Genomic DNA, 23,527 nt, shown 5'->3' with positions numbered 1-23,527 from the left:
TTTTATCATTATGTTTTACTTGTTTTGTTCAGATTTGTGTTAGTCCCTCTTTTTGGTTTATAGTTGCATATCAATGGGTGGTTAGATATGCTAGTTCACTATAAACAGAGCTCTGATACCAACCTGTCACACCCCCGAACCGGACGGCGGAAACGTCCGAGGGCTCTTGTGACTCAAATTGAATACCATCACAATGAATATACATGAATCATAACATAATTCATCACCAAGCATTGGAATATTACAACTGATATTGTTTACAGTAAGTACATTGTTTTAGACATTACAAATCCATAACATAAACTGTCTGACAAATAATTTAAGCAAAACACAATGACATTTATTGATACTTATTCTTCGGCTTACTTGTTACCTGAGAATACAAGTTATTTTGGAAAATCTCAGCATATGAAATATTGGTGAGTTCATAAGTAATGTTATGGTAAAATGATTTGGAGAAGTTTGAAAAACCCAGAAAATCCGATATTTTCTGAAAAAAATGTTTGTTTATAAAACGTGTGAAGATCCGTAAATATGCTTGTTGATTTTCAAAGCATGTTTAATGGTAGAACTTTGTATACGTCACACAAGTTACAATGTTGAACTTCCCGGGAAAACCCGATGTTTTCCCTAATACATAAATTACATGACTTGTTTATTGTTATACCGATACGAAGAATGTTTTGATTACCCAGGTGACATTGGATTAATTAGGGTTTGTGAGTCGTTACAATCACGCATTTAAAGAAATGACTAGTTTATAACTACAGATTACGAACGATCCTTAAGGTGTCGGCCATACTACTCACTTAATCCAACCACCCTGATTTCTCCTGATTAACGCCATGAATCTGTTTACTTGATTTCTCATAAGCCCAACAATTGAGGAAAAAGGAGGGTACAAAGCCCCCTTTATTTCCAGGAGTTATTCAAGGCTATTGGGAATGAGAAAGACACTTGGCCCAACTCGCATTTGACTTCTCGACCTCACTAGTAGTACTAATGGGCCATTAGGGCCCAATAACACATTAGAGCTATTGAAAGTCCTTTTACGTGGAATTGGGTCATAGAAGGCCCAATATCACGTAAGCATAATCCCTTTGGGCCCAAAGATCATGTTGATGGGCTAGCAAGGCCCAAAAAGCATGATTTAAAACTTTCAAGCCCAAAGTTTGTATATTGACTCATTGTAATTATCGCGTGATTAACGAATTACTTTGGTTTAACGATTTTGTGTTGTTATTGATTCGAGAACGAATCAATTCGTTTTGTAACGATATGTGTTATTGAGAGTGTATTTGTTTTCCATTTCGTTGGTAGTCGCGGATCTTGTATCTTGATTTGATTTGTTTGTAAGTAAAGTTTGACCCTTTTCATTACTCTTCCTTTTATAAAAATAACACTTTTGGTCATTTTATATAAAAGAATTTCATTTTTAGTCCTTAAAACACTTTTCTTGACACTTGTGTATAATTTATTTGATGAAAACACGATTTTAACCCAAATTTTATTTAGTTGACAGCTTCAGCCCCTCTAGAATAGTGATTCTCGGTTAAGGATCCATTTTCACAACTTTTACAGTTTTGGCACAAAATCTAAAAAGTTTGCATTTTTAGTCCTTTTTGATAATGAAAAGCATTTTTGAACCTTATAAACATTCTATTATGCTAATTACTCCCCATTTTATAAAAAAATTCATTTACAGCCCTTAAACTTGTAAAATTTTCGCATTTTGAGGCTTATTGGGCCGAAAAGCCCAAAATTAGCCCATTAGGTTAAAAATTTACATTTTAAGTCCTTAGACATTTCTAAAAATTAGGAAAATATTTATGGAAACTGTTTTGGCCCGTTTTAACCTTCCAAAAACCATCACTTGTTGATTTTTACCTAAAGTTTGCATTTCTTACAATTTAGGCCCAAAAATGGGTCTCATGTTCAAGTATGTTCATCCTAACCTTATAAACTTTTTTTCTTGACTTGATTAGTGTATAATAGCTTAAGTTGTGTTTATTTCCTTTCTCATGTCTTAGATCTCGGTTTTTACACACTTTTTGATAACATATTCATCCCAAAACACATGATAACACACACATACATGCATCAAATCACACATAGCATACATTTACACATAGATCTACACATTTTCTTGTATTCTCCCCCATAAAACTCATAAAAACCGAAAAGGAAGGGGTATGAAACTCACCTTTGCTTGTTTTTTTCGATTTGAAGAAGAAAAGAGAAGAGTTTGTTGTTATTTTCGGTCCTAGCAACCTTTCTTGGAAGATCTCAAACTTAAAGAGCCTCTAAGGTGCAAGATCACAAGATTGAATGGATTTAGAAGAGATTTTTGATGAAATGAAGTGAGTTAGATCATAGATTTAACATCAACTTACCTTGAATGATGATTTACTTGATGAAAATCCTTAGACTTCAAGCCAAATTTTCGAGATTTTGGATGAAGGAGAGTGGATGATTCTTGAGTGGTTTAGAGGGAATTTTGTTGTGAGTGTGTGTGTGTGATACTCTCGGCTGAAATAAGACGGAGAAGAAGAAGAGAGAAGATTGATGAGATGTTTACTTGGGTGTATGGGATTTGCATGGAGAACCATTAAACAAAATTGAGGTGGCAATGAAACAGTCAACTCTTCTTAATTGGTTGGGCTTGGGCCAAGAATGGAGAGGGAAGAGAGAATTTTTGGGCCTTAAATGCTTAAGCCCAATTTCATGGTTATGTTGAGTGATTTTTGGTCCAAATAAATATAAATATGATTTTTATGACCTATTAGGGCTAAATTAGGTTAGTTATGGCCCAATAAGGTCCATTTAAATATTTTGTTTCATTCTAGGCCCAATATGGATCAAAATATTAAAATAAATGAAAGTGGGTCCAATTAGAGCCCATTCAAGAGTTCTAAGCCCAAGATAGTTCAATTGGAAGCTTATTGGTCCATTGGGCCCAATAAGGAAATCGTAGTCCAAAATGGACTTAAACAAGGATTTCTAGGGTTTCTAATTATTTGTTGACTATTTGTAGTGCTTGTATGAAGTGTTTGATTGAAATTATGTTGTTATTGAATAAGCATCTTACATGTTTTCACATTGTTGGTTCACATTTGTTGTCATTGTTCAAGGTTTACAAGGCATCAATTTCCTAGTTATGACAAATTGCTCCACATATCCATTCTCTAAAGGGGGTTAGAAAACCCTAACTCTAATAATCAACACCAAAATTGAAGAAGGTCCGAATAAATACCTCAAGATGAAGTCTCTGAACTATGAAATCACCAGATCCGCTCCTCCTTCAGCCTCCTCTTGCCTTGGTCACCTCCTTTTTGCAATCACACCAACAAAAATGATCAAAAGTGGCCTCTCCTTCCTCACAAACGCTCTAGATCTCTTAGGGTCTCTCTCTGGGGTTTGGTAGCCGCAACTGACGACCCTAAGGGCCTTTAAATAGGTCCCAAACCCGGGAAATTAGAGTTTCATTAAACAGCATGGACTCGCCGAGTCCACTCATGGACTCGCCGAGTCCAACCATGAACCAGGATGAGAATCCGCGACCCTACTCGGCGAATCTAAGCACCAACTCGCCGATTCCCTCTACAAACTCCAAAATAAATGAATAAAATAATATACCTGGGAATTCGGATGTTACACCAACCGCGACGAATGAACCCGAATCGAATGAAAACAAAGAATGTCGGAAGAAGCAAGTAATTAAGAATCATGGAGGGATATGCAGTGACGGTAGTGCTTTTTTAAGAACATAAGTTATAGTAATGTTTATTGAGTTAGAACATATGTTTTAATGTTTATTCAAGTATAACATATTTTATAATATTAAACATAATTTGAATAGAGTTGAAGCATTTCACCGTGGGCATGTGAATAAACAAGGGGAATTTGTTGATTCGTTAGTTGAAGACTAATATTTAAGTTATTATTACTTAAAAATGAAGTAGATTGTTGTTTTTTTCGTGTTATTTTTGAAGTATATTGACAATCTTTGTGAAATATAGAATGTTTTAGTTGGTGAGGTTGTTGTTTGTACTCAACACATAACCGAATTTGATGGTGATCCGAACTCCATGATTTGATCACAATATTTGAGAATCTGTTAGGTGCTTGAAGGGGACATCTGAGAGGCATCGGGCCTAAACCTCCTTCTGCAGTGGGTATAATTGCTCCATTCCAATGGCAGTCACAATCACAAGCAACACAACCAATACATGTACTTATTAAAATTTTAAATTAATTTTGTAGCTTTGCTATATTGTTAAGAAATTGATGTATTTAAAGTAATTTTTAGTAGTTTAATACTTTGCTTATTTGTTAAGTAGTTAATTCATTTGTTATGAATTTAGTATTTTGGTAGTTTGTTAAATTGTTAAAGATTTAATTGATTTGGTAATTTGCTAGTTTGTTACATTGTTAATGACTTAATATGTTTGTGACTTAATTGTTGAGTAATAATAATTTGTTTTTTTTTAGTTTGATATTTTAACCTATATACTTTTTTGTACGATGTGGATATTAACAGTTTTCTCCAAAACCCAACGTTTGTGAGGTCAATTGGATATATTATCCGTTCGCTTAAGAACCAAATTCAACAACGATGAAAACAACGATGGGGAAGACGAAGACTCCTAGTATTTCTTGTTTTATGTTATGGATGATGTTATTTTGGATTTATTAGATACTTTATGTAATGTGGTATATTTGATGTTTTATGTAATGTAATGTGTATTGTTTTATGTTATTTGATGCTTTATTTAACGTGGTATGTATTGATTTCTGTATTTTTATAAAATCTATATTTTATAAGATATAAACTAATATTGTATATAAATTGCTTAAAAAAGCATTATGAGCAACAATTTTTGCGATGACATGTGCCAATTGTGACGATGCCGGTCTTCGGGAAGCCTTACCGAAAAAAAAAAACTCTGACCGGTGGCCGAAATACTGATAGAGGCGACACCAATAGCGACGACAATGCCTTTTAGCAACACCTATTAGATAGGACAATGATTGTGACGACAATTGAGTATTACCTACGAGGTAATCGCCGCGACCCTTTAGCGACGACATGTCGTCGCTAAAGAGACTTTCAGCATCAATTGCGTTGTTTTTAGTCGCTAAACATAAGGGTTTTTCTTGTGTAAGATGTTATGTTGACCATCTGTCCATTTACCAAGAGTATTGGATATCCATGGTGTGAAAAGCAGCATCCAGCTCGGTAAACGTCATTGGATGATCATTTTAGGCTTTGTTGGCAGCAAGATGGGCCTGAGACGGCCCGTTTTAATGGTGATACGGGCTTGTTGGATCGTCGATTCCTGGTTCCATTTTAGTCGGAGAGCGTTTCGAGACAGGAGATCGGTAATAAGAAATACTGGAGATCGAAGGATTACAAACAGGTGGTATTCAACTGCTCCTCAGGATAGACGACAGTGGTAGCTTTGTTATTTTGGAAGGGAGCGTATAAACGTTCAAGTTTCTACAGTTCTAGAGCAGATCTCTGGTGATGGTGATGTAAATCCACTCTTTGACCTCTACATCAAGTCGAGTCCTAGTGGCTTCGTCGATGGCAGTAGGGCCTAGTACGGAACTGTCGACATAGTCCAACACGTTCAAGGCACATGCATGGATTTTTGTTTGCATCAGGATTTTCGTTTCATGGAGCCATAACACCGAAAGGAGAGAAGACAAATGGAAGACGTGCCGAGGAAGAGAAGGATCGGTGGCAATGAAAAAGGAGGAGGAGAGATTAGGGATTCTGAAGCTCTGAAACCATAAAGATTATGCTTGCTGATTGTGTTGATACATCAAATATTCTATACAAATACTAATAAACAATCATAAATATCCCACTAATATTGAGGTTTTATTCTTGTACTCCGTACTCAATCTATGCATACACACAAGCAATAAAAGAAGCTAACATATTTAGTACCATATATTGATTCTCATCTTTCTTGTTCAATTCCTTCCACATTCCTATCGGATTCCCGTTTATACGTCATGCACCAATAGGATACATATCAAGGGATAAACGTGGTGCGAGAAGGACCTCAAGTGGCGTTGCTTTGCTTGTAGTCAGTCCAAAGCATTCGCTCATATCAACGGGTTCATTTGATGGTTTACTAATCACAAATTGTTGGATTAATGTAGCCAATGTTAATCGCAAAGCCTGGAGAGCGAAGTGATAACCAGGACACATTCTTCTACCACCTCCAAAAGGAAGTAGTTCAAAATGTTTTCCCTTGACATCAATATCTTTATGGGTTGTCAAGAATCTTTGTGGCTGGAATTCGTATGGATCTGACCATATGTTAGGATCACGATGCATTTTCCAAAGATTTAGCACCAAACGTGTGCCTTTCGGGATGTTGTAGCCACCCACAATACAATCCTCCATGGATTCATGCGGAAGCCCAAGAGGTCCAGCCGGGTATAAACGTAACGTTTCTTTGATGATTGCATCAAGGTAGACTAAGTTCTTCATGTCTGACTCCTCTACTGGTCTCTTCCTTCCAACATGCTCATCAATTTCATCTTGCGCAATTTTTAATTCTCTTGGGTTGTTCAGCAACAACGATAGAGCCCATGTTAGAGTCACAGATGTTGTGTCCAAGGCAGCCGTTAGAATGTTCTGTAAGATTTAGATTAAAAATAAATATTACTCAAGTCGAAGTATTTTTATAACTCATAAGATAAAATATGATTAGGTAATAGCTATATATTGATCATTTGATCAAGTTTAAGATTAAGTTTACCAAACATAAGGCCTTGATTATTGTATCATGGTCAAAGCCCGGAAAATCCTCTTTGGAGGCACCTTCAAGAATGGAGATAAGAACATCTATGAAGACTTGGTTGCCTTCCTGTTGGTGCGTAGACTCTTTCTCTCTCTTGTGTTCTTCTAACCAACCTTCAAAGATGTCGTCCATCTCTTTTGCTGTCTTCCTCATTTCTTTCTCGTATCCACCAAGGCTAAAACGTTTCAAATAAGGAAGGAAATCAGACACCACAAATACGCCCAATAACTCAAACAGTTTCCTAGTCACATTTTGAAACCGAACCCCTTCTTCATCCATGAGCAAGAACCTCTTTCCTGAAATAATTCTTACAATAACGTTTAGTATTAAGTTCCCAAACCATTTTTGCATGTCCACCTTTACCATGTCTAAACTCTCACTCTCTTTGTTCGTTACCCAAGCATCATATATATCTTTCATTGACGCTCTAAGCTCGGATACTCGAACATGTCCAAGCATCTCCACTCGTGGCTGTGAGAGAATCTCGAGCATGACTATCTTGCGCACTTGTCGCCAGTAGTCCCCATATGGAGCAAGACCAAACATGGCGTAGTTATACCCCATGAGTTCTGATGCCATTGACTTGGGTCGAGTTGCAAAGACCTTGTCGTTCCTGGTAAGGCACTCTTTTACTATCTCCGCGTTACTCACTACCAAAGCTTGATGAACACCAAGCTTGATCGTGAATATAGGCCCATATTTTTCTTCCATGTCACCAAAAACCTTGTAAGGTGGTGCAGATCCGACAAGAAGGTGTAGGTGTCCGATTAATGGCCATTGACCTTTCGCTAGAGGTGGTTCTCTGTTCTTCCCTTTGTTTCCTCTCTTTACTTTCAAGGTTTGCAGCAGGGATGTAAGTACAATAGCCAAAAAGATGGCTGCTACCGTTGTTGAGAACGGGAGATACAACTCCATGTCTTCTGTGTTCAAATCACACTTTGAGAGATATGATATAGAAAGTTTATATTATATACAGATATAACTCCATGACTGCTATAGTTGTGTAGTATTTAATAGTAAGAGTCCAACACATTATGAAAGTGGCTCCCAGTCCATTATTTCGTTCTATAGCTAGATCCCTAATAAAAAAATTTATAATCAAAGTAGATAGTTGCAAATAGATAGTCATATATAATTTCTATAATAATAACGGTAATTTAGTTTCAAAAAAAGGTTAATTTAACATTTGTTGATGGGTTATTATAGGCGAGGTTATCGAACTGTAGAAACAAATACCACATAAAAATATACCTTCATTTGATTGTGAAGTTACCGAACCACACCAAAAAAAAAAAAAAAAAAAAAAATTAACCGTCACAAATAAGGGTACAAAAAAACGTGCATATTTATGGTAAATATGTTGGAATCGCATAAGCCTTCTATTGATTGCAACCATAACCACAACCCACAATCTTACACCACCATCCCCATAGCATAAATCAAAGAATATAAACACTACTAGAAAAATTGGTGCTTTTCTACACAAATTATCTACGGAATATTTCCGTAGATAATACCTATGTAATACCTACGAATTGGAATGTCTTAATTTAGTAATGTGATAACTACGAAATAGCAATGGAAATAAATACATAGCTATTCCATAGCTATACCTAAGGAATAACCACATATTAGCGATGGAAGAACATGTGTAGGTATTCTGTAGGTAATTACCTACCGAATAGCTACGGATTACTAACGGAATAAAATAGCTACATAATAGATACGGAATATGAATTGATTTATTAATTTCCATTATTATTATTATTATTATTATTATTATTATTATTATTATTATTATTATTATTATTATTATTATTATTTAATAGAGGTGGGTAATGGATCTCGAACGTTTTTGCCAGACTTTTTACCGTTGCGCTACTTTGGTCGAGACATTCGATTCTTATTTAGGTTGTTTCGGCCAAAAGTCTCTTGATCTCGATTTTGAGTTTTTAGTTGTCTACTGCTATATCCGGATCTTAGAAAAATCATAACTTCCTCATTCGAAGTCAGATTTTGACGTTCTTTTTATGTACGCTCACGGTTTAATGATATCTACAACTTTCATTTAGATACTTAAGGCTAAAAACTATTGTATCGAAACTTCGCGTTTTTACGTCTATCCGTATTGCCGGTTTTTCGGGAATCTTAGAATGGTTATAACTTCTTCGTTATAACTTGGATTTTTGTGTAATTTATATGTATGAAAACCTTGTTACGATTCTTACCACTTTTTTTTTAACCCAAATAAGATTTTAAGAAAGTTATATTTTGACCTAAATTTGACTGGTGTTACATTACAATGACTCGAAATATCGGGTTGTCACAATATAATCACACAAATTTCAGCAAAAGAGTATTTTGGTCAATTACCTACTTTAAAAAAGGAAATTTTTAGATTTTAAGGGATCATTAATTCCTTTATTTTTTAAAAAAATTAATTTTTTAAATTAATTCTAATTAAATTTTAATATTATTTTTAATAATAACCGACTTTATTCTGTCATAATGAAAATAGTCAACAATAAACTAGTAAATAAATTTGCGGTTTTATTCTGGCAGAATATTGTTTCATTCAAGATACTTTTTATATTAAACATGTTCAAAGAATTATGCAACATATTATTAAGAATAATATTTTCTAAAGAATACTGATTTTATTTTTTAAGAATCACTATTTTCATTCATCTGTTACGAAAAAATTATAAACAATTATTATATTCATTCTAAAAAAAATATGACTAATAATGGTTTAAGGATTGCATTTATTATTAAAGATCAAAACTAAAAATGGTTAAAAAAAAATTGCAAAATCTAACAAAAACACTAATACATTTCGAAAGAATATTATTGTTAATAAACAATTTATAAATTCTGCCAGAATACATTCTGCTAGAATACAATATCGTTCTACGTGTTTTCTTTATTTTCCACATTAATGACAACCTCTTTAAAACCTAAATTCACAAAGAAAACATAATCAACTTTTGAATATAAAAAAATTTAGTGTATTGAATAGAATAAAACAATAAATTCTGATAGAATGTGATATACTTTCAAATAGAATATAACTATAATTTCTACAAACCAACATTAACAATCATCCCTAAACTTGCAATGTAGATTATTCTAAAAGAATGTAATGTTTCATTATTTAGGATGTCAAGAATGGAAACCAATTCTATTTTGACAGAATTCGTTACGGTAATTCACTGCTTAAGTTGACAAGGAATTCAAGATTCTATTCTGACACAATTAGAATTCGATATTCCATTCTAGCAGAATGATCGACATTAAGATGCATTAAAAAAACTAACAATCTAAAGAGAAAAAAGGATTATGAAATTGAAATAACAGGAACTTCTTCAACCATATCCGACTTGATCAAACAAGTATCAAGAACAAATGGAAAATCAAGAACAATCAAGTATCAAGAACAAATGGAAATCAAGAAGAATCAAGTATCAACAACAAATGGAAAATCAAGAACAATCTACCTTACAAAAAAATCGAAATCCTCCATGAAACATGATAGGAGAAGATTCAAATTGAGGGCAGCCGGTGTACTATCCGAACCTACAACTATTTAGTACCTGCATAGTTTCTTGAATTCCTTTGATTCCTTGAAGACTGAAGAATTTGGTGTTGGTGTGTATGTGCGAGTGGTGATCGGCAATGGAGATGATGGTGAAACTATGAAGTCGAGATCTGTGATTTCTTTTTCTTTTGTAGGTGAAGAAGACGTAAGATAATAGAGAGAGATTATGTCAAACCTAATTATTTTGTTTCCTTAATTGAAGGGATTTAATTAAATGATATCATTAATTTAATGTGTCAAAACCCCAAAAATACCTTTTTTATTTAATTAACTATTTAATTATTTGCTAAATTGTGATTGGTGTATTTAGGAACACAATAGTTGCTAGAAACATTTGAACCTAGCTCTCTTTCTCTCTCTCTCTCTCTCTATATATATATATATATATATATATATATATATATATATATATATATATATATATATATATATATATATATATATATATATATATATATATATATATATATAATTCAAAACAAACATTGTTTATATCAAATTATTATAAGATTTATATATGTTTTTGTTTTCTACGCAACACTTGAGTATTCGCCTAGTCTATATATCTATATCTATATATATACTTATAAATGAAGCATTTTTCCATTCACTTGAAACTTTAATGACTTTTCAATTTCTTTCTAATAATGATTCTAAATTAGTTAATAAAGTTAAATAATATATAACCTAATGTGTAATCGTATATAAACTAAATTTCAATACTAAAATAATATCTTTATTTTTACTTATAAAGTTATGTCTTTAACTTTTAACATATTATACTTAATTTATTATTTTTAGGATGTTGTTGTATATAAACCATTATCATTTTAAAGCTATAACTTTTGAAAAGTTTGGATAAAATACTTAAATTGTTAATTTAAATATAACATTACAGTGGTCAACTTAAATATAAATTTCAATTCAACTTAAAAACCCCATAAAAATATTTTGTAAATAGTTAAAAGTGATAAATTGTAATGTCTTTCTAATAATGATTATAAATTGGTTAATAATGTTAAATTAATATCAAATCTACATAAATAAACTAAATTTCGATATTAGAATAATATATTTACTTCTACTTATAAAATTATTTTTTTAACTTTTAACATATTATACTTAATTTATTAGATTTAAAATGTTGCTCTATGTAAAACGTTATCAGTTAAAAGCTACAACTTTTTAACAGCTTGCATAAAATACTTAAATTATTAATTTAAATATAACATTACATGGTCAATTTAAATATAAATTTTTATTCCAATTAAAAAAAACCCAAATAATATTTTGTGAATGGTTAAAAGTAATAAATTTTAGTGTTAAATATAAAAACTAAATTGTAATCTCAATTTAACTAAAATATTTCCAAATATATTTTTATAATCATTAAAAGTTTTCAAATAATTAGCTTAAAATAACTTGCAAAATAGCAACCGTTAAAAATAAGTCTATATAAATGATTATATTACTATCTTTAAAAAAAACAATGTTTAATGTTTTAAATAATTACAATGATATAAATTAAAACGTTAAGCTAATTCACGAGTAAAAGTTATTCAAACGATTAAACCATATATTATTTTTTATTTTCATTAATAAGTAATCCACAAATACAAATTATTCAAACGATTAAGATTATTCATTTATAATAGATGTATATATATTTATATAATTCTAAATAATCAATATTTTATACAAACTTAGTATACGAATTATTATATCAAATTTAACACGTTATTGTTATACTTAAGAAAACATATATTTGTAAAGATTCCAGCTACATAGGTGTTTTTGCGCAACGCACGGACACACATCTAGTATTCAAATAATCAGAATCAACACGCAGGTATATACCTAGTATGGATGAGAATTTGACCCGGAAACCCGAACCGAACCGAATTAGACCCGAATAAGCAATTCGATTCAGTTTTCAGGTATCTATATAAGGCTTATTCGGTTTTCGGGTTATTCGGTCCGAGTAACCCGAATAAGGGCTTATTCGGTCCAAATGGACCGAACCGAATATGAAAAGTCACATTCTTTTTCCCCTTGCGTGATTACTTATTCAGTCTTGTGTTCTATCAAACGTTATCCAAAATACATACGTAATGTTTAATGTTTAACTTATATACTTATATGTTGCTTAATAACTGTATCTTAAGATTGTGGTAGTTGGATTTTACATTTTATATATCAAGAATAGTTTACTTCGTGTTATTCGCGTTTATCATAAGCTACAAAAGTTATAAAAAATACAATATTTATGACCACATAGTAAATGTTATTTGGGTTATTCAGTTCATTAATCATCTTGTGCATGTTATTTGGGTTATTCGGACCAGAACCGAACCGAATAATACCCAAACCGAGTCGAACCCATAATGTTCATTTTGTTTGGTTTTCAGTTCATATAAGTACCTTTATTCGGGGTTCGGTTCGGTTCCGACCCGAATAACATCCCTAATACCTAGTAGTTAAATAATTATAAACAAACAAGGCAAAGACAGAAAGTGTTACAAAATTTGCATCCTATTATACAAGCCATTACACATGAAAAATAGTTGCCACAATATTTGATAGGTATTTTCACAAAAACAACCATATCCAAAAGATTGCATTTTGGATTGAAGTTTCATTTCAAAACGCTTAGACGTGACAGAATTCAAAAATCCAAGATTTCAAACTCCATACGTTTTCCTAAACAAGAATTCGAGTCCAAAATAACAATAACATGTACAAAGTCAAAAACAAAAACACACACACAAAAAAATTCAGACTCCACAATATTGTGTTTTTTATGTAGCAAAACACATAAAGCTTAACAAAACCCAAGTAGATTAATATTTATGAAACACCATAAAAAGGTATCAATTAATCAAACAAACGGTAGCACTAAAGATTTCGGATTTAATAGGCGATAGAATTGCAAATGTTTGACGCAAATGAGACATTACACAGATTACATATATCCGAAATCCAAAATGGCACCAACTCAGACAAAGTGATATTTCATTAGAAAAAATATATACTCAACCCTTGACAGAATCATACAGTCGTTTTGATCTATCCATATCAGATAATACGTGAACACAGAAGATAAATACAAACTCATTATTTTGAGATCCTGATGTCAAAGATTGTTAGATTTGATGAATGCTTTGTACATCTCAACCCAATTCATTATAATCCAAATAACTTTTTTTTTTAAGTTGAAAAAAGATCTGAATAGAAATGAATCACCCAAAAAAGGTCAGCGTCCAGTTTATTCCAAAACCTAGAAGACACTATAAGACGTAAACGAACAACAATTCCCATCTTCCTTGTCCCTTGTTCAACAACATAACTAATCACTCTTTTTATTTACAGCTATCACTATCCACCACTCCATGTAACACTGAATCCATTCATTAACTCCTTCAACGAAACATCAACAACTCGATGACTCATCCTGCACACCCATCACAAACAACATCAAACTTCACATCCCAATTTACACACGTGTGAGAAAGAGAAAGAAAGAAAAAGAGAAAGAGAAAGAGAGAGAGATTTACAGTTTTGGAAGAGGAGGTGATGAAGGAGACAACAACAGTGATGTCATCAAGCTTCCCACCATAATAACGATACCCAGCTTCTTGAGCAGCAGCCGAAAAAGGCGTCTGTCTGTCTCTTTCCATCGCTCTTTGCCGTGCCAGAGCCGCTATCTTTTGAGCCGTCACCTGCGGGTCCAACCCCGCTCGAACCGCGTGCACCACAATCGCGGTTATATCATTATTATACAAGTTGTCAAACAGCCCGTCTGTTCCCGCTATTATCACATCCCCTGGAGCAACCGGAATCGAAAATGCCTGCATGCAATGCATGAACATGATACATCATACATGCATCATCAAATACAAAACCAGTCAAAAAGGGTAAATACGTCTTTTCACATCACAAACCTGACCAGAGCTTGGTAAATCACTATTACTTCCGTTCTCCAACTGATACGTGAAATTAAAATCATGTTGTTGTGCTGGTGATCGAAACACAGTACATCCATCTCTCACCACCATAAACCCACTATCTCCCAAGTTAATAGCATCAAGACCCTATAAAGTTAACAATGTTAATTAATTAATTATTGGAAAGTGAATAATTAATTACTAATTAAGTAATTATACCTGATTTGTGAGTGCGATAATGCAAGCAGTTGAGGATCCTTTAGATTTAGTGTTGGTGTAAGCTTTTTCCAAAACCCTAGTGGGATCTACAGAGCCTTTAGGTTCATCTTGTATTGCGTTTACTGAATTTGACATAAGTTCACGTGCGTATTTCCCAGCATCAATACCAAGGTCGGCCCACCCACCTACCCCATCTGCTACCCCTATTGCTTGTTCATCAGAGCAAATGAAATGTGCATCTTCGCCACCTGTCTCCTCCTTCTCAGGGTGGGGTAGATAACATGATCCAGAAACCAGCTTCATTGATCTATCCGATAACGCCTTTCTGTAATCATGAGATTATTTTATTTTCATATTCTTTAAACAATTGTAAGAAAAAAGAAAAAAGGAAAAATTACCCATCACTATCGGAGGATGTAAGCCGATCATGGCGTAGAGAGTTGTTGTCTGAGAACACATCAGGGGCAGTTCCGGAATTTAGAAAAGTTGGGGATGAGATGTGGAAGCTTTTCCAGTCGATATCAAGAAACGGGTTGGAGATGCCATTTGTTTTGGCAACATGGTAGATGAAGTATCCGTAAAGAGAGAAGCTTTCTGATTCTTTGTTGTTTCTTGAATTCATGGTGATCTTGTGATAACTATGGAAACCTCGGGTGGGAAAAGAAAGATTGGAATTATCGATGAGGTGTCCATGAGTGGAAGCTAAGTTGTGTAATGATCCACCACCTAGTAAAGATCTTGAAATTGAAAGAGACATGGGGATGTGATGATTGGTGATAACAGATTGGAAATGATTAGGATTGGATAGCAGATTATCGGCGTGATAGCCACAAACTTGAAATGAAGGTCCAGATACAGATGGGGTTGAGAATGTTCTTGAAAGAGCTCCAAGAACAGAAAGGTTGTTCTTTTTACTTGTTTGTAAGTTCAATTGAGAAGCACATGCAGTATAGTGTTGAAGAAGGGTATTTAGGTCACCAGGTTCTAGAAATGGTACAGAGTAGAATCTTGGGTTACCAAATAAAGTTTTCCCATGGCAGAGAAGAACTTCAAATGAGCCCTGAAGGGTGCTTTCTAGAGTTATATTGGTTCTGTGAATCCCCTGACTGAATGAGCCTCTAAGTCTTGAAAGATATTTATATGGCATCTTGCCTTTACCTTTGCAACAGTATGTGTAGAAGTAATATCACAGCATGCAAGGTATAATCTCATAACTCCAAGCACATTTATCTTTGGGATCCAATCCAACCAACTCCCTCTGAGTATATGTAAAAACCTGGTTTAAAAATAGTTTTTCATAATCAAGTTATGCAAATTGATTAGTATCAAAGCAGTGACAAAAATATTTAACAGCAAAGCCAATGGTATGTTGAATCCAAAGAAGGATGTTCAAATGTGACAGATGTTATCTGAAGGCATTTGTATAAATGAAAAACTACCGTTTTGTGGATAACTTTGTTAGTAATTAACTAAGGTAAACCAATAACAGACAATTTACTTCTCTTTTATTTTGTTGCTTTTGTTTCCATGTTTGATCTATTCATGAAATTTAAATATTCTAAGGTCCTCTATATACTGGTATAATTCCTCATCATAATAAAATTCAACAGTTTGCAATTTGATTGTGGTGATGACCTCAACTCTTATCGCAAATCCTTCGTGATGTTAAACTTTCGTTATTTGCTCTTTTCGCCTAATTAATTACTAGTAGTGCATCAATTTGTACACATAAGATCAATAATCCTCTCTGTCGAACATTAATTTTCAACCCTAGGAACGAAAGCACGACACAACTGTCCGAGATCAATTCCCTACTCAACAAATACTGATATATCATACGTAGACGAACGGGAAATACTGATTCGCTGACGAATGAAAGAAACTATGGAACTAACTAATCGATTTCAAATTCGTTTAATTCGTCAACAGAAATGGGATTTCAATGTTACAGAAATGAAAATAGTTGTCAATATCATGGAAGTAAAGATTACCTTGTGACTGTGGAGAAACGATGAGCTACGAGTTCACGGCTGACTGCGAATATCGATGTCAATAGAGGCGAAGAAGGCGGCGGCTCCGGGCTTTTGGGGTGTGATTAAAGCCCTAACCTCACGTTGAAAAAGACCGGAGATCCGGGTGATGGCGGAGGATATAACATAAAGGCTGAGGGTAATATAGTAATTTAAGAAACAAGTCGGTCCGAACAAAATCCAAAACTGGGGACATTTGGCAGAACGAATAGCAGAAAGTGAAAATGAAATGAATAGAATTGGATCTACATAAAGGGAATTGAATATATATCCAATTATTTGTCATGTATAAGTTACACTTCGCATTGTGTTCGGATATATCATGTTAGATAAATTGTTTGATCTTTGGGTTGAGGTATTTGACTTTAATTGGTCGTGTAAATACGGATTCCAACATGTTGATTCTAAAGTAGGTTTTTAAATGGGAAAATGACTTTTGAGAGTAATTAACTTTTGCGTTTGTACTCATTTGGTTTTTTTTTTTTTTTTTTTTTTTGTATTCAATATACATCGAACTTGTTGTTTGCGTTCACCATAACCCTTTGACCTGTGATAGCCGGTCAAAGGGTTATGGTGAACACAAATAACAAGTTCGATGGTATAGTGAGTACCAAAAAAAAAAAAAAAAAAAAAAAAAAATGAGAATGAACTCAACAGTTAGTTACCCTCCTGAGTTATTTTTTCCAAAAATTTAAATGAAATTAAAGTTGCAAAATTATCAAAGATTGCAACCTTCTTTGGCTATAACGTATATGAAAGCGTTTCAAAGGGGTAACCTTATTAAAACATGGTCTACATTATGTTTATTGTGGTTAGCTGTCAACACCTCTCTGCAAAAGGATATGACTATGTATGAGATGTATATTTATCAGCATAAACGTTTATCTCAAGGTATATTATGGTGATGTATCTACAAAAGCAGCATGATATTGTACATATTGATGTTGTATCTTATCCCATGAATTCGATCTTAAAGCTAAGTAAACTCAAAAATCACAGCACTTGTGACTCCACTCGTTTGTAGACTTGTTTAGAATCCATGATATGATAAATAATTTGATTGGAAATGTAAATGTAGTCATGAAATGCATCTGCTTAGTCAAGATTTCCCTAATAAATATTCAAGTGCATTACAAAGTTGTACATGTATGAATAATGTTCTTTCGTGGGTTATATTTTGAAGAGAAGCAAGAATGAATCTCATAAAGTTATTAATATCAGTAGGGGATGACGTGGGATTTGTTGTAAATGAGTAAAAGAAAAATGAATAAGGAGGGTAACCAACTGTTGCATTTGTTCTCATTTGGTCCTTTTTTTTGTACTCAATATACCATCGAACTTGTTGTTTGTGTTCACCATAACCCTTTGACCGGCTATCACAGGTCAAAAGCCGGTCAAAAGGGTTTTCGTGAACGCAAACAACAAGTTCGATGGTATATTGAATACAAAAAAAAAAGGGGGGGGGGGGGACCAAATGAATACAAACGCAAAAGTTAATTACCCTCAAGAGTCATTTTCCCTTTTTAAATTATACTTTTAATTTTATCAAGTACGGCATTGAAATATCTCATTGTTGTTTTATATTAGCTTCTAATGGATTGTATCTATTCTACATATAAACTAATATGGTATATAAGGAGTGGATCAGATCAAATCTTTAAAATTCACAAAAAAAAGATCAGATTTTCTTCAAATGGGTCTTGGTGATGGTCTACTTAATGATTCACTAAGTAATACCACACACTGATAAAAGTTTGAAATTATATATCGATGGTTAGTTTAATTAAAATGATGCAATGAAGTTGAAAATTTTGAACCAAATGTGTATTGACACATTAGGTAGACTGTCACCAATACTCATTTGAAACTATCTAAAAACATCACATGATCAAACATTCATGATATCTATCGTTTAACTTTAAATTATTGTCTAAAATCAGAGAACTTTGAACACACAATAAATTCATAATTGTTAGGAGTTTTAGGGGTAAATAAGTTTTAATGTTGATACATAGTTTGAACACCATATGTTACATTAAAATTTCCCCCGAATATTTCTCAAGCTGAAAAGGAATATACACTTAAAAAATCTTTGTTGAGAAGTCCTGGACAACACTTATATTGTATTTTTATCTTTAAGTCATAACAAGAAAAACCGCATATATAAAAGATAAAATTAAAACAAGCTAAAAAGAAATAAATCTAACAACTAGAAAGGAATATATATATATATATATATATATATATATATATATATATATATATATATATATATATATATATATATATATATATATATATATTGGTTAAATTTATTTTTACATTTCTTTTATAAAGAATTGAAGGAAAATAATTACAACAATTAGAAACAGTTTAATTTGAACAACAAAACTAACTAATAATTTGAAATTTGATTTTTATTTTTTATTTTTTATTTTTTTATTATTATTTATTTTTTATTTTTTATATTAAAATAACTAATTAAATATTTTTTTAATTATTTTTTTATTTTAATAATATTAACTTCCATTAATTGGTAAACAATGAGCTTTAACTATGTCTATGTAAGGAAGCCATTTGAATTGTGCTTTCTTTGATCAAATGTTCAACAAACCCATGCTACATTACATAGCTTTCACGAGATGTTGCTTCACTTTTCACATGCACACAAAAGTCAAAGACTAACTATTCAATTGCTTTTACCAAACTTGTTGTAGTTGTTCCTTCTTAACCAATAGTTTTCGACATCAATATCTTATTTGACTTATCACATCAATTTTATAATCACAGTTGTACATAAGCCAATATTCATTCAACTTTTTCTGACTTGCTAAAGATCAAAGAGTGAGCTACTGTTGTCACTTTGGTTTTTCTACTGTTCGACCAAACTACCACCGTTACAGCTACCCATGTTGTAGCTGTTTCTTTTTCTATTATGATCGTTGTATATTAGACATGTAAGACCCATGCCATTGTTTACAACTTTTTTAGACCAAGTGGTATGGGTTACCACAACACCGCTAAGACTGATGTGGCAGCCTATAACGTCGTGATAACATCAAACCCCCCCCCCCCCCTTCTTGTTGTATCATGTTGTCTCCATGACCGGATGAAACAAGATCATCAATTGGCTGCATAAATTATCCCTATCTATCTCTCTCCTCTTAACGGGTGTTATAACACCATGAAAACCACCCCTCTTCTTATTGCTTCTTGTTATAACACCACCAAAACGGGTCCATGCCTAATAGTTTTAGGCATATACCAAAGAAACCACATGATTATTCTCCACACGTTGAAAATAATGCTTATACTCCATGCTTTTCTATTTATTCTTTCACTTGACTCCAAACCAAGAAATCTCTTGATATTTTTTCATATAATATGAAACACTTATTTAAATGAATTTTTGATAATCGCTACACAGTGAAATGTCATCTTGTTGTTGGAATAGTATCCAAGGTCATTAACTATTGGTAATATTTCTAATAATAGCAGGGTCCTTTTGGGTTGCCCTCAAGACCCAAATTGAGTAGAATAAATAAAGAAGAAATTGGTTTATCAATTATTATGGTTAATAATTAATTAGAAACTAATTAGAATTATATTTTGGAAATATATTATGGGAATTAATTAACAATTTAATTAATTAAAGGGTTGAATGTTCATTAATCAATAGTTGGTTAATCAGGAATGTTCTAGAACCCTTATGGAATTAGGGTTGGATGAAATTCACTCCATCCTTACATGGGAAAGGAGTGAAATATTCTTGGTTATGCCTCCATCCCACATGGGAAGGAGTATAAAACCCTAGGAGGCATCCAAGGCTATAAATAGGGCCTTAGGGATTCCATTCCTCCTTGGACCTTGGTTTGAAGTATTCGCCAACCCTTTTTCCTCCTCATATAGGGACGTTTCTAACCCTCTTTGGGTTTGGGAAATTGACCCTTCTCCCAATTATTTTTATTCCACTCTTTGGTGTTATTAGGTGTGATACCATTAGAGGGATTCTGGTTTGGGTCCTTTCATCCAAGCAACTTCATGGAGGTTCAAGATCTTAAGCATGGAGATCAAGGGCTACATAAGAGGTATGTTTTCTTCTTTGATTTTATTCTTTCTAGGGTTGATGTAATTAGTATGAATCCATATATCCATAGGATGTATGTACACTTAGGTATATCGTTGTTTCGATTTTTCCGATACCTAGTTTTAGAGTGTATTTGATGCGTAAACCCAACAGTGGTATCAGAGCCATTGGTTCATGGTTACTTTCACCCTAGGTCCATATTTTCTTTATAACTTGTTTGAAATTGAATGATAGAAGATTAATTGAAAATTACGTAATGGTTAAAACCCTAGTCGTAGCTCACAACGTGAGATTTAGGAGCTCACGACGTGAGCTCGACAGAATGAGGGTTTCAGATTTTCTTCCATTTTTCAAATATGAAGGTTTAGTAAATATGGATAAATACCTAATTTAATTTGTTTTTTAATCTGGAAAATTGATAAATATTATTTAAATGTGTTTATTTGAATTTGAATATTTATTTGATAATGGATAAATATTATTTAAATATGTTTATTTGAATCTGAATATTTATTTGATAACTGATAAATATTATTTAAATATGTTTGTTTGAATTTGAAAATTTATTTGATAACTGATATATATTATTTAAATGTGTTTATTTGAATTTGAATATTTATTTGTTATTTAAATAGTGAATTTAAATATTTGATATTATTTAAAATATCATTATCAGTATCATTATATACTTATAAAACTCACATTTTTTGTTGAAGCACATTCATTTAAAACTCCCATGTATTTTTTCCTTTCACCACATTCATTTGAAACTTCCATGCCTTTTCAATTTCTTTCTAATAATTATTATAAGTTGGTTAATAAGGTTAATAAATATCAAACCTAAAGTCTAATCATATATAAACTAAATTTCAACATTAAAAAAATATATTTTCTTCTACTTATAAAGTTTGTTTTTAACTTTTAACATATTATACTTAATTTATTAGGTCTAATATGTTGTATGTAAACCATTATCATTTTAAAACTATAACTTTTGATCAATTTGTATAAAATACTTCAATTATTAATTTAACTATAACCTTACAGGATCAACTTAAATATAAAATTTAGTTAAACTTAAACAACCCAATGCATATTTTGTAAATAGTTAAAAGTGATAAATCATAGTGCCTTTCTAATAATGATTATAAATTAGTTAATAAGGATAAATAAGAATCAAACTTAAAGTGTAATAAAAAATAAACTAATTTTCAATATTAAAATAGTATTTTTTACTTCTACTTATAAAGTTATGGCTTTAACTTTTAACATATTATACTTAATTTATTAGATTTAATATGGATAAATAAGGATAAATAAGAATCAAACTTAAAGTGTAATAAAAAATAAACAAATTTTCAATATTAAAATAGTATTTTTACTTCTACTTATAAAGTTATGTCTTTAACTTTTAATATATTATACTTAATTTATTAGATTTAATATGTTGTTGTATGTAAACCATTATCAGTTTAAAGCTACAACTTTTGAACTGCACGGACAAAATACTTAAATTGTTAATTTAAATATAATATTACATGGTCAACTTTAATATAAATTTCAGTTCACTTAAAAAACCCAAAGAATATTTTGTGAATAGTGAAAAGTGATAATTTGTAATGTTAAATGCAAAAACTAAATTGTAATATCAATTCACTAAAATATTTCCTAAAGATATTTTTATAATCGTTAAAAGTTTTGAAATAAGTAGCTTAAAATAACTTACAATAACAATAGTTAAAAATAACTCTACATAAATGATTGTTACATTTTAAAAAAAAAATTGTTTGATATTTTAAATAATTACACTAATAGAAATTAAAACGTTAAGCAAATAAATTTTAAAAATAAATTAACATTAACAGCAACTATTAATAATATTAAACCATATATTATATTTAATTTTATTCATGGGTAACCCGCAGGTAAAGGTTATTCAAAAGATTGAGATTATGCAGTTTTAATAGATGTATATATTATCATACAATTCAAAATAATCAATATACTATATCAACTTAGTATAAGAATTATTATATTAAATTTAACAACGACATTATTGTTATATTAAAAAAAACATATATTTGTAAAGATTTCACCTATATAGATATTTTTGCGCAACGTGCGGGCATTCGCCTAGTATACTTATAAAGCTTGCATTTTTTCTTGAACCACATTCATTTGAAACTCCCATGTATTTTTTCCTTTCACCACATTCATTTGAAACTCTCATGACTATTCAATTTCTTTCTAATAATTATTATAAGTTGGTTAATAAGGTTAAATAAATATCAAATATAAAGTGTAATCATATGTAAACTAAATTTCAATATCAAAAATATATATATTTTCTTCTACTTATAAAATTTGTTTTTAACTTTTAACATATTATACTTAATTTTTAGTCTAATATGTTGTATGTAAATCATTATCATTCTAAAGCTACAACTTTTGATCAATTTGTATAAAATACTTAAATTGTTAATTTAAATATAACCTTACAGGATCAATTTAAATATAAAATTTAGTTCAACTTAAACAACCCAAAGAATATTGTATAAATAGTTAAAAGTGATAAATTGTAGTGTATTTCTAATAATGATTATAAATTGGTTAATAAGGTTAAATAAGTATCAAACCTAAAGTGTAATAAAAAATAAACCAAATTTCGATATTAAAATAATATTTTTACTTCTACTTATAAAGTTATGTCTTCAACTTTTAATATATTATATTTAATTTATTAGATTTAATATGTTGTTTTATGTAAACCATTATCAGTTTAAAGCTACAACCTTTGAACTATATGAACGAAATACTTCAATTGTTAA

General features: G+C 31.5%; 2 protein-coding genes across 2 annotated transcripts; both read right to left on the bottom strand.

Annotated features, from left to right (window-relative positions):
* Positions 1–5,874: 5,874 nt before the first annotated feature.
* On the bottom strand, positions 5,875–7,736 carry LOC145038989 (cytochrome P450 CYP82D47-like). Its single transcript, XM_078987163.1, has 2 exons — positions 6,780–7,736; positions 5,875–6,655 (listed from the first exon to the last, which is right to left on the bottom strand). The coding sequence occupies exons 1-2, from the start codon at positions 7,734–7,736 to the stop codon at positions 6,023–6,025; spliced, it is 1,590 nt and encodes a 529-aa protein (XP_078843289.1). The 3' UTR covers positions 5,875–6,022.
* Positions 7,737–13,519: 5,783 nt separating this feature from the next.
* LOC145043228 (putative protein phosphatase 2C 55) lies at positions 13,520–16,762 on the bottom strand. Its single transcript, XM_078991809.1, has 6 exons — positions 16,574–16,762; positions 14,981–15,858; positions 14,583–14,907; positions 14,361–14,510; positions 13,974–14,267; positions 13,520–13,870 (listed from the first exon to the last, which is right to left on the bottom strand). Exons 2-6 carry the CDS (start codon positions 15,727–15,729, stop codon positions 13,850–13,852), a joined length of 1,539 nt encoding a protein of 512 aa, XP_078847935.1. The 5' UTR covers positions 15,730–15,858; positions 16,574–16,762; the 3' UTR covers positions 13,520–13,849.
* Between the last annotated feature and the right edge of the window lie 6,765 nt (positions 16,763–23,527).

This window comes from Lactuca saligna, chromosome 4, assembly GCF_052625555.1.
Source record: "Lactuca saligna cultivar CGN05327 chromosome 4, ASM5262555v1, whole genome shotgun sequence".
Classification (NCBI taxonomy): Eukaryota; Viridiplantae; Streptophyta; class Magnoliopsida; order Asterales; family Asteraceae; genus Lactuca; species Lactuca saligna.
Note: the sequence above shows the minus strand (reverse complement) of the source record. Positions and strands in the feature narration are given on the sequence as shown.